Here is a 17,674-nt window from a genome sequence, read left to right as displayed (position 1 = left end):
CTTTGCTCACATAAATTGCAAAGTCATATATTAGGCCTGATACTCGAGCTCAAGGAAACACTTTATATCCCCATTTATGAGGTTTGTTTTTGAGATACTGAACTAAAGAACTTCTTCTCTTGAAAGGGATCACCTGTTCATCAGTGCTCTGTTTCTCTTCTGGAGGGAGTTGTAACATATTGTTCCATAAAGAACCTGTTGGGCCTTTTACTTTGAATAACTTGTCATGCTTGGGATCACCTTTCAGTTTCTGGTTGTTGTTATTATTTACATGGATATATGACAGCATTTCAAATCTATTCCTACTCATAACATCTGCAATCGAAGGAAAGCAACACAGTTGTGATCAGTACATTTTATGTTGTGGCATTGGAACTGCACCAATAAATAATAAAATACCAATATATTGTTTGCAAGAAACATGATTGACAACCCCCTCTTTGATGTGTGTATAATGATTTGTTTCAAGGGCAATGGATTCGCATATTTCATCATCAATAAACATCTGAAAATAATTCATTGGAGTCAGGTCTTCATCAGATGGTGGTGGAGGTATGTTGTCTTTCCATGTGGTATCTGGTGGAACGAAATCACCTTTCTTCCATGAACAGTTTTTCTTCTTTTTTGCAGGTTGGGCTGCTTCCTGTAGCATAATGTATTCATAAACAATCAGTTATGTGCATTTTGAGGTAACACTATGTAATAATTTTTTGTGCTGAAAAGATATAATACTTACCTTACTGGTGCAAGGTTGTACACCATTACTTTCTATGTTTTTTGCTTGCAGTTTAGAGATGCTCTCATGTTCAATACTATAATCCTTCCCTTGCATGTGTATTTCAGTATGATTACATTGTGGATCTTCTAGGACACTGTCAGAGTCTTGCTGGATAAAGCTAGACTCATTATTTTCTTCATCTGATGAAAAACTAAATTCTAAAATATCGCCATCTGGAATGTGCAGCAGCTCTAATATTTCCTTATCCGTTAGACTTTTCTGGGGGAATGCCATTCTCAGAAAACTGTGAAACAGGAAGCAGTTTCTGAGGTTATGCAAACACAAGACATGAATTCCCATAGTTGCCAAATGGTAACAATAACATTTCAGTAAGTGTTCTGAGTATAAATCATTACAAATGTATTATTATTTTACAATTAGTGATACATTGCAGTTTTAACAATATTATCCAAAACTTACCTTATAAATATTCATGGAGAGAGGAGTACAAAAGCACAACAGCTAATAGCACACAACAGCTGATCGAAACATCAGAATGGCAGCTCATACCAAAGATCACTTTTAAGACCCATAGGTGGGCAATCTGCTGCCATTTGTTGCTGATTTCTCAAAACAAGTGTGGGCCATATGGCAACTACAGGATAAAGATGTAAGGTGGGAACATCCAAGAATGGCCCATAAGAAAGTAGTGTTGCCACATGGCTACACTGGAAATGAAAGGGTTAAGGTGAGATCAGAAGATTGCTTGGCTATACCTCAAATGTGGTGCTCAGCTGCAGAAGTCCCACATTTCGGTATCAGTGTAAGAAACTGTTGTTATGCAACTGATACTTGTGTTTGAAACCAACATGTTTGATAAGCAAACATTGTATATGGTGTCAGAAGACAAGCCACTGGGTTCCAACAGTGTTTCACACTTCCGTACTCCTTCATGTAGCTGATGACTACAAGGCAAAAGCAAATCCATTTTAGAGTTCGCGTGGACCATATTATGAGGGGCATTCAATTAGTAATGCAACACATTTTCTTTTTGAAAACAGGATGGTTTTATTCAGGATTCCAATGCACCATATTATTCCCCACTCCTTTGGCTACAAAACCCTATTTTTCAACATAATCTCCATTGAATGTGACAGCTTTGTGCTACTTTACTGGTAGAGCCTCTATGGCCGCATGGTACCACTCTGTTGGTTGACATCTTAGCCAGAGTCTTGCTGCATCAATAACCTCATCATCATTCACGTACTGCTTCCTGCAGAGTGCATCCTTCGATGGGCCAAACAAATGGAAGTCAGAAAGTGCAAGATCCAAGCTTTAGCATGGATGAGGGAGACAGTCCAATGAAATTTTGTGAACCACTCTTGGGTGTGCAGACTTGTTAGACCTTGCGCTGTCATGGAGAAGGAGTTCATTTGCATTTTTGTGGCAACAAACATGCTGAAGTTGTTTCTTCAATTTCCTGAGGGCAGCACAGTACGCTTCAGAGTTGATCATTACACCATGAAGGAAGACATCAAACAGCATAGCCTCCTCTGAGTTCCAGAAGACTGTTGCCATGACTTTACCAGCTGAATATGTGTCTTTGAACTTTTTCTTTGGAAGAGAGATAGTGTGCTGCAAAGCGATGAACCCGTGTTTCATCGCCTGTGACACTGTTCAACAAAAAATTGTCACTGTCAGCTTCATAATGCACAAGCAGCTCTGCACAGATGGTCCTTTGTTGCTCTTCGTGGTCAGTTAGGTGACGAGGAACCCAGCAGGCACACACCTTTGAGTATCCCAGCTGGGGGACTAGTGTGTCAGCATTACCAGCAGAGACATACAGTTGAGCAGTGAGGTGTTTGATAGTGATCCATCGATCACCTCAAATGAGTGTGTCCTCACATTCCATCATTGCCCAGAATTGCAGCTGGTTGGCACACAGGATATTGGACAGTTTTGCTCAACCTTGTTGCAGTGATGACAGATGCCTCGCCCCACTGACTCATCGTGCTATTCTTCACTGCCAGGTCTGTGTAGACATTCTGCAAGCACCACTGGGTACTTGTGATGCTCTTGTTTTCTTCCAGCAGAAACCCAATGGCAGCTCTGTTTGGAATACCCCTCTGTTACAGACACAATTTTAAAGTCTACGTATAGCACTGGAATGTATCGGAACTTCATGAAACTATAGCAGCTGAAGCAGGACTATTCCATGATGTGCCACAACAAATTCCGTATTTTTTTCACTTGAACTTGGCCAATAAATAAAAAATTGTGTTGCATTACTTATTGAACACTCCTTGTACTTGCCTCACAATCTAGCAAGAAGCAGTAGAGTGATTACTCATATTTTCCCTTTCATTCATGAAAACTAATGAGTAAGGGATAAGAGATAGTGGATAATAGTTGCGTCTAGCATAAGTTTTGCAGTAGCTGCTATTGTAGCTCTTTGCACTGGTATTTATTATGTCTTTGAGCTCATCTTGCAATTTCTGCCATAGCTGCCTTCTCATCCAGTTGTTGCTAGAACAGTTCAGAAGTAAGTGTTGTACCAAGTAATGCACACAGAGCACAGCACTTGTTGCTACACATTGTTCCTAGGACATAGTCATTAATCATGCACCAGATGGTTGAATATAGTTTATGTTTAGCTGTCATGAGAAAGCAAAAATTCCAGATAGCTTGCAAACCAATCAAAATCGTACTATGAAGCTAATATTGTCATGTGCCACTCACAAACAGCCAAGTTGTAGTCAGGAAAGTATCAATGAACACAGCAGGGTAGTAATCACAAACAGTTGCGTGACACATTACGAACAGATTCATATGATGCCACAAACTGAGAGCAGAATATTGATGCTTCCCATCTTACTGTGCCAAGTGTATCATAGGTAATCCACATCATTTGTACCCTATTGTAGCAGCTGTTTCAGGTGCATTTCCATGTCACTGAATGCCTAGCTTTATCCTTGTTGTTTTGAAGTAACTGGCTGTCAGTCAACAAAACTACTTAGACACAGCTGTGTGGTTGATATAAAACTGATAGTAGTTTTCAGCATCATAACAAAAATAACTACCAGAAACATCACTAAAAGATAATTCTTGTACTATACTCCTTCTTTTCTATTATAGTATGGCTGTGTTTCAAGTGGAACGTAACTCAACATAAAAAAGAGTTTCGTTGCTGTATTTTCAGAAAATTGCTGAATGTGTTTGTTTAATGGTATCAATTAAATAAGTTAAATCCATCATTTTTATCAGCTTGTGTTTACTGCTCATTGATTTTATCATCAAATATCAAGATTTTTAATCCTTAAACATACAATATGTTGGTGACTTTGTAAACTATCTTGCTCTCAGAATCTACCTACGGACTACCCCCCCCCCCCCCCCCCCCCTCTCTCTCTCTCTCTCTCTCTCTCTCTCTCTCTCTCTCTCTCTCTCTCTCTCTCTCTCTCTCTCTCTCTCTCTCTTCCCCTCCCCCCTCCCCCGTGTGTGTGTGCATGCATACTTAGATGCCCTGAAGCATTCTAGTTAATATATGTTTCTCTGTTTAGAAATATTAATCTTTCTTGATAGCGCATCGGAGGCAGTAATGTTGTGAATGGAACGTGCTCTGAAACTATAAACTGTTCTTTTGACTGCAGTGCACGGTTTATCATTATTTTCCTCTGTGTAAACTTTGTCACTTCCTTACTTTTTATGTTCAGAAGGCGGCATAACTGAACCATTAATTGAACAATAAAAATCATTCCCTATGCTACGAAAAGTGTGTCCAGTAACTGAAACTGCTGAGACATGTTAGTGGAGAATTTAGTTCCTTTAGGTGCCTTAAGTACTGCAAGTTTAGTGAATATAAGAAGTAGTGGTTGTTGGAATTTGTGATAGTGAGGCTTATTATTTACTATAGTTCGCATGGCATGTACCGCATTTGCTGGATTGTTCTGCTGCTTATCAAGACATAAATAATTTTCCATTTGATGGCATTGCACTTTCTTGTAGCCATTTGCATGGGAAGTATTGTTTGCTATAGTCTTCCATCATATAAGTATTTTGACAGAATGCCGGCCGAAGTGGCCGTGCGGTTAAAGGCGCTGCAGTCTGGAACCGCAAGACCGCTACGGTCGCAGGTTCGAATCCTGCCTCGGGCATGGATGTTTGTGATGTCCTTAGGTTAGTTAGGTTTAACTAGTTCTAAGTTCTAGGGGACTAATAACCTCAGCAGTTGAGTCCCATAGTGCTCAGAGCCATTTGAACCATTTTTGAACCATTTTGACAGAATAATGTAGATTACATTGTACATATTCTGTTATAATGTTTTTCTTAATACTGTGCATGTAGTACTTCTCTCAGGGCTGGTATCCATTTGTACTGTATTATATTTTTCATGGTTTTATTGTTTAATTTACTGAAATTTTTGATCTACTGAATCTCCAGCTCTTTGATTGCTTAAAGTTTTGGAGTCAGTTAAGAGTAAGATGGCTAACAGTGATTTCATTTAGAACACCATTAGAAAAACAATGTTGCCAAAATGAATTAAAGGAAATTTGTTGCATCTGGTTGTACACAAATTAGCAATTCCAAGTGTGTTCCACAAATAACAAGAAACTGCTAGCTTTTGATGCTACACTTAAAGTTCTTTGATACAGTATGTATACAGCACCCACATTCATTAAGTATAGGGGTTCTTATCACTATCTAACTAAGAAGTTCCTTACAAAATTAGGGCTGGGATGGTTATCTTGTAAATGTCTTGGTTTATTCCCCACCTGCATCCATGCCCGGTCTTAGCTTATGCTCAGCATCTAATGAAGGGAACATTAAATGCCAATCTTTCTTCCTTTCTGTAAACTATTTATGGTAGTAAATCTGAAATTATATCACACTTATTAGTAGTTGTAATAAAGATGGGTCAGAATTTTATGCCCATTCTTATCTTCAGGAGGCAACTGTTTTGTAATGCGTATAGAGCACACAAAAGTAAAAGCGAGGACATTATTCTAACTTCCAGCACTACTGTTTATATCCTCAGAGAAGAGAGAAGAGTAGAAGTGGGAAGATTAGAAAGGAAAAGCAGACAACTCAATGTCAGGATGAGAGGGATGCACTCTAGTGAAGATGAAGGTAGACAGAGATGAACGAGGAAGCATCAAAGAGAAGAAGAGGTCAGAGACAGTACATATGTAATTTAATAGTGCAGGGAGAAAGGGGGAGGGGGGGGGGTGATGGCAGATAATAGAAATGGGAAAAAATATCTAAGTTGCTTTGATTCTACATATTATCATGGATTCAACAAGTCCTTGGTGGGTTTCTGGAATTACGTGGCTCTCAAATACATTCGTATAGATCATACATTTCCCATAAATCCGTGATTTGTGCACAGAACTGACTTCTGATAACATGCTAAATGTGTTCCATAGGGTTCAGATCAGGCGAATTTGGTGACAAAGATATCAACTTAAGTTCACTATCCTGCTCCTCAAATCACTGGAACATATTCTGGCCTTGTGATACAGACAGTTATCCTGCTGGAAGATGCTTTCACTGTCAGGGAAGACATCATTTAAGGAATACAAGTAGTCCGTAACAATGTTCACATGTCCACAGCTGTCATGTTGCCTCCAATAACTACTCTAGTTCCCATAGAAGCCCAGCTGAATGTCTGGATACCATAATAATGTGCCAACTGGCCAGTATCCTTGATGCAATGCAACCATTTTTCTGTACGACTTGAGCATCTGAACCTGACCGTCAGTCTGGTGTCACAAGAAAAGTGATTAATTCGACCGAGGACAGGTTGGATTGATCCACAATTTAGTCTCAGTAATTCTCTCTCCACTGCAATCGCAGTTTGTGATGTCGGTAGGTCAGCATGCGAACACAGATAGGTTGTCTGCTGTGGGGCCCAAATTCAACAATGTATGCTAAACAGTGTGCTTTCAAACATTAGTGCCTTCACTGGTACTGTACTCTGCTATCAGATCGCCACCTATCATACTTTGTGGAGTGGGCAAGCCTCATTCTTCCATGTAATATCAAACATTGGTAATGTCACCTTGCAGTCATCGAGTTTACTTGGAGTGCTGACACTGCAATTGTTACCAGATAAGCTATGGCTTGCATCGCTGGGGAACAGATGACCGTCATCTCTGACAGTGTGTGCTTACTCGCTATAATCTTATTCCAACAGGTCTTGAAAAATGTCAAAATACCAATTTAGAGTGAAAATATAATATAATGTGCTAGATAAAAATATGTACTCTAAGCAGTGGCTACCCACACTTCATCATGGAGCATGTGCATCTACATAGATACTCTGCAAGTGCATCATACGGTGGCTTGCAGAGTATCTATGTAGATGTTCCATAATGAGGTGTGGGTAGCCATCACCTTGTCATCTATTAATTCTTTCACCATCTTACAACCACTTTCCGTAGATGTTCACAATAGCAACACATGAACAAAGGGACTGCTTTGCCATTTCTGAGATACTCGTTTTCCAGGGCCAGGTCATAACAAGCTGCCCTTTGTCAATGCCACTTATGTCACAGACTTTCCCATTTGCGACCCATATCTTCACTAGATTGATTCCTCATTCATCTCTGCTCCACTTACTGGCATTTACATTTCTTACCATGTCACATGCCCACAGTCCCACCATGTTGCATTCAATCTCATGGTGGTCATTGGTCATTGCTCCTCGCCTAGTTTGTTGTGAAATTTCAGACAGTATTAGAGTATTAGAATTGCACTCACAAATCGGTTAGGATATAGAATGAAATATGAATGCTGTATATTAAGATTTTTTTCTGAAAAACCATAATAATGGACCAGGATACCCATTAATCTGCAACAGTCCTTTGTGTTGGGCTTATTGTGAATACAATAAGGCCATTATTTTATCCATGGCTGTGATTTTCAGCAACTGTATATATTTTTCAGAATAAAATTCAGTCATCTGTTGCAAATAAATTTTTATTGCACTTTACCAGTTTCGACAAATTAATTTGTCATCTTCAGAAGCCTATAAAATTAGGAATATTATAAATCTTTATATCATGGCTGTACATTTATGTGAAGAGGAGAGAATTCATATAGGTCAATTTCTACAGAACATCTCAAAATAGAGAAACATCCTGTTCTTCCTCCATCCTTGCTTAACATGAAAATTTTGCTTTTATTTGACAAGGGCTACAAAAAGTGAATATTTCAGAGGAATTTTAAATATATAAAAATTCCCAGTTAAATTGAAAAGAAGTGTTGAATGATCAACTTGCATTAAAAAACAAACACTGTATTGATTGCATCTCATCTTGTATAAAATGTGAAAATTAGCCAATTCTTTTTATATGTTAGAATTATGTGCCATGTTTTTTTTTCATATGTATTGTGTGTAACTTCTTTATATACCTTGGTTATATTTTTTATTTGCTTTTATACATGTTCCTTGCTGCTAGCACAACAGCTTGACACATGAATAGATGTGATTCAGTTATTGTAAATTGTCAATCTGTCTTTATAATAATCATGTGCAATAAGCATAATTCTGGATGTGTCATGGCATTATGCTTCTATGTAGAAAATATTGACTTCTGCTAAAGCACTAAGTTTCTGTAATATACTTCCCTAATTTTATAGGCTTCTGAAGTTGACAAATTAATTTGTTGAAACAGGTAAAGCCTAATAAAAATGTATTTGCAACTGATGATTGAATTTTATTCTCAAAAAGAATAAGAGCAGTAGTAAATCTTCTACCTTAAAACTTGGATACCAATCACTTCAAATGATCATAAAAATTTAATATTTTTACTGTAATAAATCACACAATTATTTTGTCTCTGTCTTTTCACACCTTCTTTTTGCCCTTATACATGATCTCTTAACCTTAAAAACATTTGATTTACATTATCTTTTCTTTTTAATGTCGCCCTAATTATATTTTCTGTGGTAGGTGAATGAAACAAAACAATTATTCAAGTTTATAAATTATTTTTATACATGCTTGTTCAAAACTGATAACGGTAGAATTTTTTATATTTCAGGTTTGCTTCTGTGGCCACAATCAGGCAGTTGAAGATGTTGGATATGTCCTCTTCTCATTTTTTAATGTTCTCTGGGCAAGTGTGTATGTTGAAACATGGAAGCGGTACAGTGCAGAGCTTGCATACCGTTGGGGTACTTTGGATCAGCGTGATGAGCTCTTGGTTGAACCTAGACCTCTGTTTAGTGTGAGTATATTGTAACTGCCAGAATAATGAAAATATTTCATAATTTGAAAGTTATATTATCACCTGTGTTGTCTGAATCATTAGATTTTATGCAGAGGTATTATGAGCTATTGTAATACCATGGTGTCATAAAACTGACACAACACTGTATCTAAAAGTTTTAGTATTAGGTATACAGTTATTCCATATATAATCAAATCTTTAAATGCAATAAAAATGTAGTATGGACTAGTCTGATGGAGGAACCACTTTAACATGTGACACAGTATTATAAAAACCAAGCCATAGTTCTTTTTAAAAATATACATAAGCTCAATATACATTAAATAGAGATGATGTAACATTTTGTGGTTATTCTTGCAATATATAAAAATAGTGTTAAAATATCAAAATTAAAATGTAATGTCAGGTGTTGGTATTGTCGCCTTGCAGCCATCATATTGTTATTCCAACAGGTCTTGAAAAATGTCAAAATACAATTTACATTGAAAATAAAATATTGGATAGATCAAAATATCTATTCACTAAGCACTGGCAGGAGAAAACAAATTTAAGTTATGGAAACATAGAAGAAGGTTTGGAAGGGAAAGAAAGAGCGATAAAGAAAAAAGACTGGTGAGTTTTAGGAAATAGGAAGAGTTATGGAAAAGTTGCCCAGACTTTCGTGCTCATCACATCCGATAAGTCTCCCGTCATGTGGTTCTGAGCAACTTTTCCGTAACTTTTTCCCGTTTCCGAAACTTTGCCAGTCCTTTTCCTTCATCTCTCTTTCTTCCCCTTCAACCCTTTTGCCAGAAGAAGAAGCTAATGGCTCCAAAAGCTTGCACATGTCCTTAACTTTTATAGGCATTTTCTACTTCTGCCGCTTAGTGAGTACATTTCTTTATCAATCCAGTCGGATCATATTTTCAGAAATCGATTACCTTCATCACTATAATTAAAACTTGCTAGCTTTCAGAATAATCTTTGTTTTGAGCTAGAACAAAATACACACACACACACACGCACGCACACGCACACACACACACACACACACACACACACACACACACACACACACACACACACACACACGCACGCACACACACACTGTATGCCTGTGCATTATACTGGTGTGACAAAAAGTGCCAATGCTGCATTTCGATAGGTGGACTAGGTTGTGTTGGGGGTTGTGTCATTTGGGATGGGTAGAGGGAGAGAGAGGCAGGAGGCAGGGAGAGGTATTGGGGTGAGTGGCTAGTGGTTCAGCAGGGGGGGGGGGGGGGGGGTCAGCTTGCCAGTTAGGAATGCAGGCAGGAGGAGTGGCAGGTACGGATGCTAGGTATGTGGTGCATTGCTGTCAGAGCTGGTGGGGAGCAGAACATGCTGAAGGTGACCTAGGGACATGAATTTGACCCACTAATGAATGACACAACTCTTTGACAAATAATCAGAACTATAGAATGGTTGCATCAGTTGCTCCTCAGACAACTTTTCCACCCGCAGGGTACATTTCGTTAGAATCTTCACTGTGACTCAACAGTATGCCACTAGCTTTACCCATTTATAGCTGTTGAACTGCATCAACATAGTTCACAGTGTTAAAACACAATGGCTATCTTCTCCTGTATCCTACAGTGTTCAGATTTCCTGTTTATTCCATTTCAGTTATTAATTTCAAACTAAAAACTGTACTAAAGTGGATAACTTAAACTACACCAGTTATTTGTTAACCATTGTGGATTCCAATTACATGTTTCTCTACCCAACATTGGCAGTACTAATATCTTAGATCTGCGCTGATAAAGTTTACTCAATATTGAGAGCAAGAAAAATAAACACCAAGTTGTTACCAGGCACTAAATGAACCAAACAAAACTTTATGAATGTAATCAGCATGTAGTAAATGTTCTCAGGGCACACAAAGCAAGGGACACTATAATGAAAAATATTAAATTTAAACTTTACCTGGTTATTGTGATTCTTCAGTTTCTCCTAGCATATTGGTTGATTGAACAATCGACAGGGTGTACTGCCGATTCATAGTGTCCAACGGGCACAATATTTTGGTGATCAGACATGTCGCCATCGTCAGGTGTGTTGACAAACTTAGCTCTTGAGGGCGCACAGCTGACTTATATCCCCTCCACCTGCAAGCTGTTCCCACTGCAGACCGTGCCTGCAGCTGCACATTGGTGTCTGCGGTAGTGTTGATATAGGTTATCTGCCCACTCTGGTCACTATATCATTTTGTTTGTTGAGTGTCTTTTCAGTTAAACTCATTGCTGGTTCCCAAGCCTTGTTAAGATTATAGTGACAATCTAGGTTGATGAGATCGTCCCTTGTGCAAATTTCTATTGCTTCCCTAATGATACTGTCCCAGTATTTGAAAGTCTGTGCCAAGATCTTGAAACGTTTGTACTCCATCATGTGATTCGCAGACAAACAGTGCCCAGAAACCGCTGATCTATTGGGATACGTCAGTCAAGTGTGCTTTTGAAGTTCTTGGCAATGAGCATCAACAGTGTGCACTGTCTGTGCAATGTATGTCTTTCCACATTGAGAAGATGCAGAGCCTGCCAGATGACGACTCCTGTAGGAAGATCAACACTTCCCCTACAAACAAAGTGGAGAAGACTAGGGCTCTTCTCAGGGATGCAGATTTACCAGAGGGGGTGGTCAAGGAACTGTTACTTCAAGAGCCTGTGCCGCCAAGACGTTATGGATTCCCTAAAGTCGACAAAATGGGATACTGTTGCGCCCTGTTGTCAGCAACATTAGAACACATACAAATTTGCCATCAAAATAGCTGACGGAAATTCTAAGCCCTTATGTGGGTAGATGTCCTCATAACACCCACAATTCTGTGTATTTGTAAAACACCTCAGCAGCTTCCGGGTGAAGCACACAGGTATCCTGGTTAAGTTTTGATATCTTGTCATTATTCGCCAGGATGCCTCTACGAGAATCGCTAGAGCTTATTGGTCAGAAATTTGACAAGAAGATCACCGATCGTCTCAGGTATGTCCTGATCTCCCCTTATTTTCTGTTTAATGGAGAATACTATGAACAAATGGAAGGAGTTGCAAAGGGCAGCCCACTCTCGCCTTTGGCCATGAGTTTGTATAAGGAGTGCTTTAAGGAGGCATCATCCAAACGGAAGCCCACGTGTGTGTGTGTGGGGGGGGGGGGGAGGGGGGGGGGCTGTTTTTCTCCCCCCCAAACTCGTTGACTCCCTTGCACATTTGAACTCCATACATCCCATTATCAAATTCGCTCTGGAGACCAAAGTAGAAAGAAGATTACCATTTCTGGACATCATGATAAAGATGTCCCCGTGGGCCACAGTGTGTATTGTTGGAAAAAAATACTAACTGGTCTGTATTTGTGTGTAGACAGCTGCCATCACCTTTTGCAGAGCAATGGGGTACCAAAAAACTAGCACACAGGACATAAACCATCCCAGACTCAGAGTGCCCAAGGAGCCAGAACACCTCAGAAGAACCGTATTTAAAAAATAAATAAATAAAAATAAAAATAAAAAGGGGGTACTCAGAATGACAAATTAGGTGTGCTCCCTGCCTCACCACACAGTACAACCTGTGGAGACAGAAGAAGTCACAAAGGAAGAGGTAGCCACTGCCTTTATACCATACACCACCACACTGTCGGGAAAAATTGGACGCATATTGAAGAAATGCTGTGTAAAAACTTTTTCCCACCCAATAAAACATGAGCATTATTAGGAAGCATCCAAGATGATTTCAGTTTGCAGAAGGCCAACATATACCAAATTCCCTGTCAGTGTGAAAAGACAAATGTTGGACAGACAGTGTGCACTGTAGAAAACCATTGCCGACACGCACTGGACTGATGTATCCCAACAAGTCAGCAGCGACAGAGCACTGTTTGTTCAAGAATCACACAATGGAATATGAATGTACCAGGATCTTGGCACAGACTTCCAAATAGTGGTACAGTGTCATTAGAGAGGCCATAGGAGGCGAACTCATCAATCAAGAGTGTGGCTATATTCTTAAGAAGGGGTAGGAACCATCACTGAGTTCACGTAAGAAGACCTAGCAAACAAAACAATCTTTTAGCCAGGGTGGAGACAGTACCTACATCAGTGCTACCACAGACAATGACACTAGCATGTCCGCGACCACCAACATGCAGCTGCGGACACGGATCATGGAGGGAGTGTCTTACAGGAGGAGAGGATTTAAATCAGCCACATGCCTTCAAGAACTCAGATCATCAGCACACCTGGACATAGCAACATGTCTAATCATTGAAATACTGTGCCTGTTGAACACTGTGAACCAATGGCACACCCGTGGTCTGTTAGATTCACCTGGTTATTGTTCTAATTTCTTGTAAGAGTGTATTGAAAGGCAGGAGTCTGTAAAACAAGTATAGTGTATCATATTAAAATATTATTTTTCTCTTTCAGGGTACTCTTGAAGTAAGTCCTGTGACAGGGCGACTAGAACCAGTATATCCAGCATGGAAAAGGAATGTTTTTCGATACTTTGTCAGTATGCCCATCATACTGCTCTGCCTGGCTGTTGTCTTCATCATTATGATTGTGACACTACAATTCCAGGTACTTCTTTATGTGGAAATCAGCCATATATGGACTATGTACAACTCACCATATAGCAGAGATGCTGACTTGCAGACAGGCATAACAAAAAGACTGTCAGAAAATGAGCTTTCAAGCAACAAGGCCTTCATCAGAGATGGAACAAACAAACACACACACACACACACACACACACCACACACACACACACACACACACACACACACACACACACAAATGCAACTCGCACACACATGACCGCATTGTACGGCTGCTGAGACCACACTGCAAGCAGCTGCTGAGGCCACACTGCAAGCAGCTGCATATAATGGGAGACACTACCAGGTGGTGGAAGTGAGGAGGAGGCTGGGGCTGGTGCGAGTGGGGAGCGATAAGCAGGGTGGGGTGGTGTGGGGGGTGGTAAGTGCTGCCTTGTGGGAGCATACAGGGACAAAGTGGAGAGAGAGTAGGGCAGCAAGATGCCGTCGCGAGGTTAGAGGTGGGGGTGGGGGGGGGGGGGTTAGTGGAAAAGGAGAGAGGTAGAAGGACAATGGATGTGTTGGTGGAATAGAGGACTATGTAGTGCTGGAATGGGAACAGGGAAGGGGCTAGAGTGTAGGACAAAGACTAACGAAAGTTGAGGTCAGGAGGAAGGTTACAGGAAGGTAGAATATATTGCAGAGAGAGTTCCCGTCTCCACAGTTCAGAAAAGCTGTTGTTGATGGGAAGGATCCAGATGGCACAGGCTTGAAGCAGTCATTTAAATGAAGAATGTTATGTTGGGTGTCATGCTCAGCAATGTGGTGGTCCAGCTGTTTCCTGGCCACAGTTAGACAGTGGCCACTCATACAGACAGACAGATTTTTAGTTGCCACGCCCACATAGAATGCTGCACAGTGGTTGCTGCTTAGCTTGTAGATCGCATGACTGGTTTCACAGGTAGCCCTGCCTTTGATAGTATAGGTGAAGCTTCTGACCCGACTGGAGTGGGTGGTGGTGAGAGGATGTATGGGACAGGTGTGTTACAGGGATAGGAGCTATAAGGCCGGGGGTTGGGAGCAGAAGGGAGAAAACCTTATTTCACAAAGCACCTAGCATCCAGCGCACGTTAGTCTATCGATTATTCACATGACTTTGAAACGCATCCCTGTTGGTTTTTGAACATTTTTGAACATGTTCTAAGTTCATTTCCGAATGACCCGTAAGTTAATTTGTGAATGCATGCATAGTGTACATGATGTCTCTGTCAGGGGAATCCTTGTCACATGTAGAAACAAACTTTCCTGCAGACATATGGAGCTATACGACCAGAGCGGAGTAAGGTCGAATGGACGAATGCCAACTGCTGTCTGATTGTGTGGTTGATTGGGTTTGCGAATGATGAGCGTTGTTATAATTACTAGCGAAATCCATAGGTTCAGAAAACAGGAGTGGAGATGAACGAATAACAGGTAAGAAAGATTACGTATTACGTCCTCGGTGTTTTCAAGAAAATGAAATTTTGACAGAAAATTTTTGGCCAGGTCGCTATACTAGGAAGGGCCAGTTTTACGATACTCGGTTAGCAGCTGCTTTAAGTTCTATTCTGGAAGAAGCGTGGAAAACACGTTGCACGAACATCTAACTACGCCTAACCGGAGATAATCGCGGGATAAGTAAACTGGTGTTTCTGGCAGTTAGTGAAATTAAACTGTGAATAAGCTTTGACATTGGCAGGAATAGTTACAGAATTAGTGGTAACAAGACTGTTTGTTAGAATGAGGAAGGAAAAGAAATGGGGACATCACACAAATTATGGAACAGTATGACGATTCCAAGTTTGCATAAAAATTTCGTACTACTACTTTTCGATCTCATGCTTGAGAAACTGGAGTGTATGAATGAAGCATGAAACTATTTCCTAACGTAAAGATTTTTGCTTGTAGTAAGTAGACCTAATAGGCATTTGATATTGGTTCAAATGTGTGTGAAATCTTATGGGACTTAACTGCTAAGGTCATCAGTCCCTAAGCTTACACTTTACTTAACCTAAACTATCCTAAGGACAAAAACACACACACACACACACACACACACACACACACACACACACACACACACACCCCTCGCTCGGCTAATCCCATGCGGCTTGATATTGATACTTGCGGCTAATCCCATGCGGCTTGATATTGATACTTGTGAATTATATTTTGTCATTACAAGAAAGACCGTTTGTGCCTAAACAGTCTCGTTTATTTGGTGTGTGCTACAATTGTTGCAGTATTAGAAAGGCCTTTTTTTTTATCTATCAAATAGTGACAAAATAGACGTAATCAGATCGGGAAACCACACCAGTCTTGGGTCCTATTTGTATTAACAGACTTTTCAGTATTAGACAACGACATTTCGATTTTACATGTAGCAAAACGTTTGACGAACTTTATGAGGTTATAGATTCTTTTACAGAAAGGAAAGCACGCCATGTAAAGCTGATTAGAGAGAAAAAAATTCTAGGAGCTAAGGATCGAAGAAATGTGTGTTGTCTTGCTTGTCTTGTGTCTTTACTGGGTTCATGTATCCTATATTCAATTTATTGTCACACAAAGCAGCAAGTTGTTAACTGATAGGGAATAAAGTGTGCAAATTTTCTGAAGTTTTTTTTTTGTTTTTTAAAGAGGAACAGAATGTCCAACCTGCTGACTGTAAGCAGGAGAGGCACCACAGGACATCGTAATTTCCACTGTCCGGAATATGGTTTGATGGCATCCATTACAAAATATACACGTTTCAGACTTTTATCCATTGTGGATGTGGAACACTACGACTGTGGTGTGAAAAGGTTTTCAGAAATTACTGCAACCAGTCGCCTTTTATGTAGATGTATTTTATTTAACCATGACCGGTTTCGAGCTGCCTAGCAACTCATCATCAGATGGTATATACATTTAGTGCTTTTTTGTACCCATTGTGTGGGTGGTTGAGTATCTGTGGCTAGACAGAAACGAGAACAAATAATCGCTACATGTGGTACAGTAACACGAAATATTTACAGCATAATTTATGTTTAACGTATAAGAGCAAATAGTCACTACATGTGGTACAGTTACACGAAATATTTACAGTTTAATTTACGTTTTGAGGTGTTACTTACAGATAAATCTTTCTGCAGGTATATATATCTCTTTTAGGACGTATTTTTGAAACCATTGTGTCTTGTTTTTCACAATTTCACAAGTTAAAACTTTCACTAGATGTATATTACTTTTATGAGGCACTGTTGGAAACATATATCTTGTTTTTCGTAAACATCGCTGAACACACTTAGCCACAGATACGAATACAGGATTTACACATTATAAACAAGCCAAAGATTGCAATATAACTACAGTATCAAAGATTTCAAGTTAACCAGAGGCATTATTAGTCATCACACACACTGACAAGAGATTTGTCTTTATTACATAGAAAATAAATGTAAATTAGCTTAAACTAGTAAAATGTTTATTTATAAATTAACTGTGCAATTTTAACAGGTATATAAAACTAGATTTTTTACATTATATTTCAGTTACATTTAAGATTATTGGTATTGAGAGTATTATGACAGCTAATTTCTTGCTCCTTCCATTGGCTGATCTTGGCATATGATGTCTGGGATGAGAGGTTGATGGTTAACTTGAAATAATAAGTAATGCTGGTACTTGAAAGGGTGTGGAAAAGGAGTTGGCGGTGGGGGGGGTGGGGGGTGTATAGGAAAAAGGAGAGGGGGGGTTGAGAGGGTGATGTGGAGAGAGAAGAGAGCTGAAGGGGGGGGGGGGGGCAGAAGTGGTACAAGCTTTTATGTGTGTGTGTGTGTGGGGGGGGGGGGGGGGCATTTTGTTTCTGAATGACTGTTTAGTTTTTTTAAGTTCAAAGAATCCTTAAAATTCTGAAAGAAGGAGTTATTCGCCAATTCTGTCTGCTCATTTAAAATGGTATGTGGGGAATTATGTTTGTGGGTAAAAATCTCTAATTGTTCGAGAAGATCCATCTTGAATCCCTTGTCTACAGTGTGTAGGATTTGAAGGTTAGTTTTAATGTCTGTTATGGAATGTTTATTATCTGCTAGATGGGTAGCAAAAGTGGATCTATTTAAGTTGTTTAGGCGAAGTGCATCAGTGTGCTCTTTGTATCGGATCT

At 39.7% G+C, this 17,674-nt stretch overlaps 1 protein-coding gene across 1 annotated transcript in view; it reads left to right on the top strand.

Moving 5' to 3' along the window:
* Positions 1-17,674, top strand: part of LOC124798259 (anoctamin-8) — a 197,921-nt gene that overhangs the window by 87,865 nt on the left and 92,382 nt on the right. The window contains exons 7-8 of the mRNA XM_047261579.1: positions 8,764-8,949; positions 13,385-13,537. Coding sequence (XP_047117535.1) covers positions 8,764-8,949; positions 13,385-13,537 — 339 coding nt within the window. The remainder of the gene's footprint in view (positions 1-8,763; positions 8,950-13,384; positions 13,538-17,674) is intronic.

The sequence above is a fragment of the Schistocerca piceifrons genome, chromosome 5 (genome assembly GCF_021461385.2).
Source record: "Schistocerca piceifrons isolate TAMUIC-IGC-003096 chromosome 5, iqSchPice1.1, whole genome shotgun sequence".
NCBI lineage: Eukaryota > Metazoa > Arthropoda > Insecta > Orthoptera > Acrididae > Schistocerca > Schistocerca piceifrons.
Note: the sequence above shows the minus strand (reverse complement) of the source record. Positions and strands in the feature narration are given on the sequence as shown.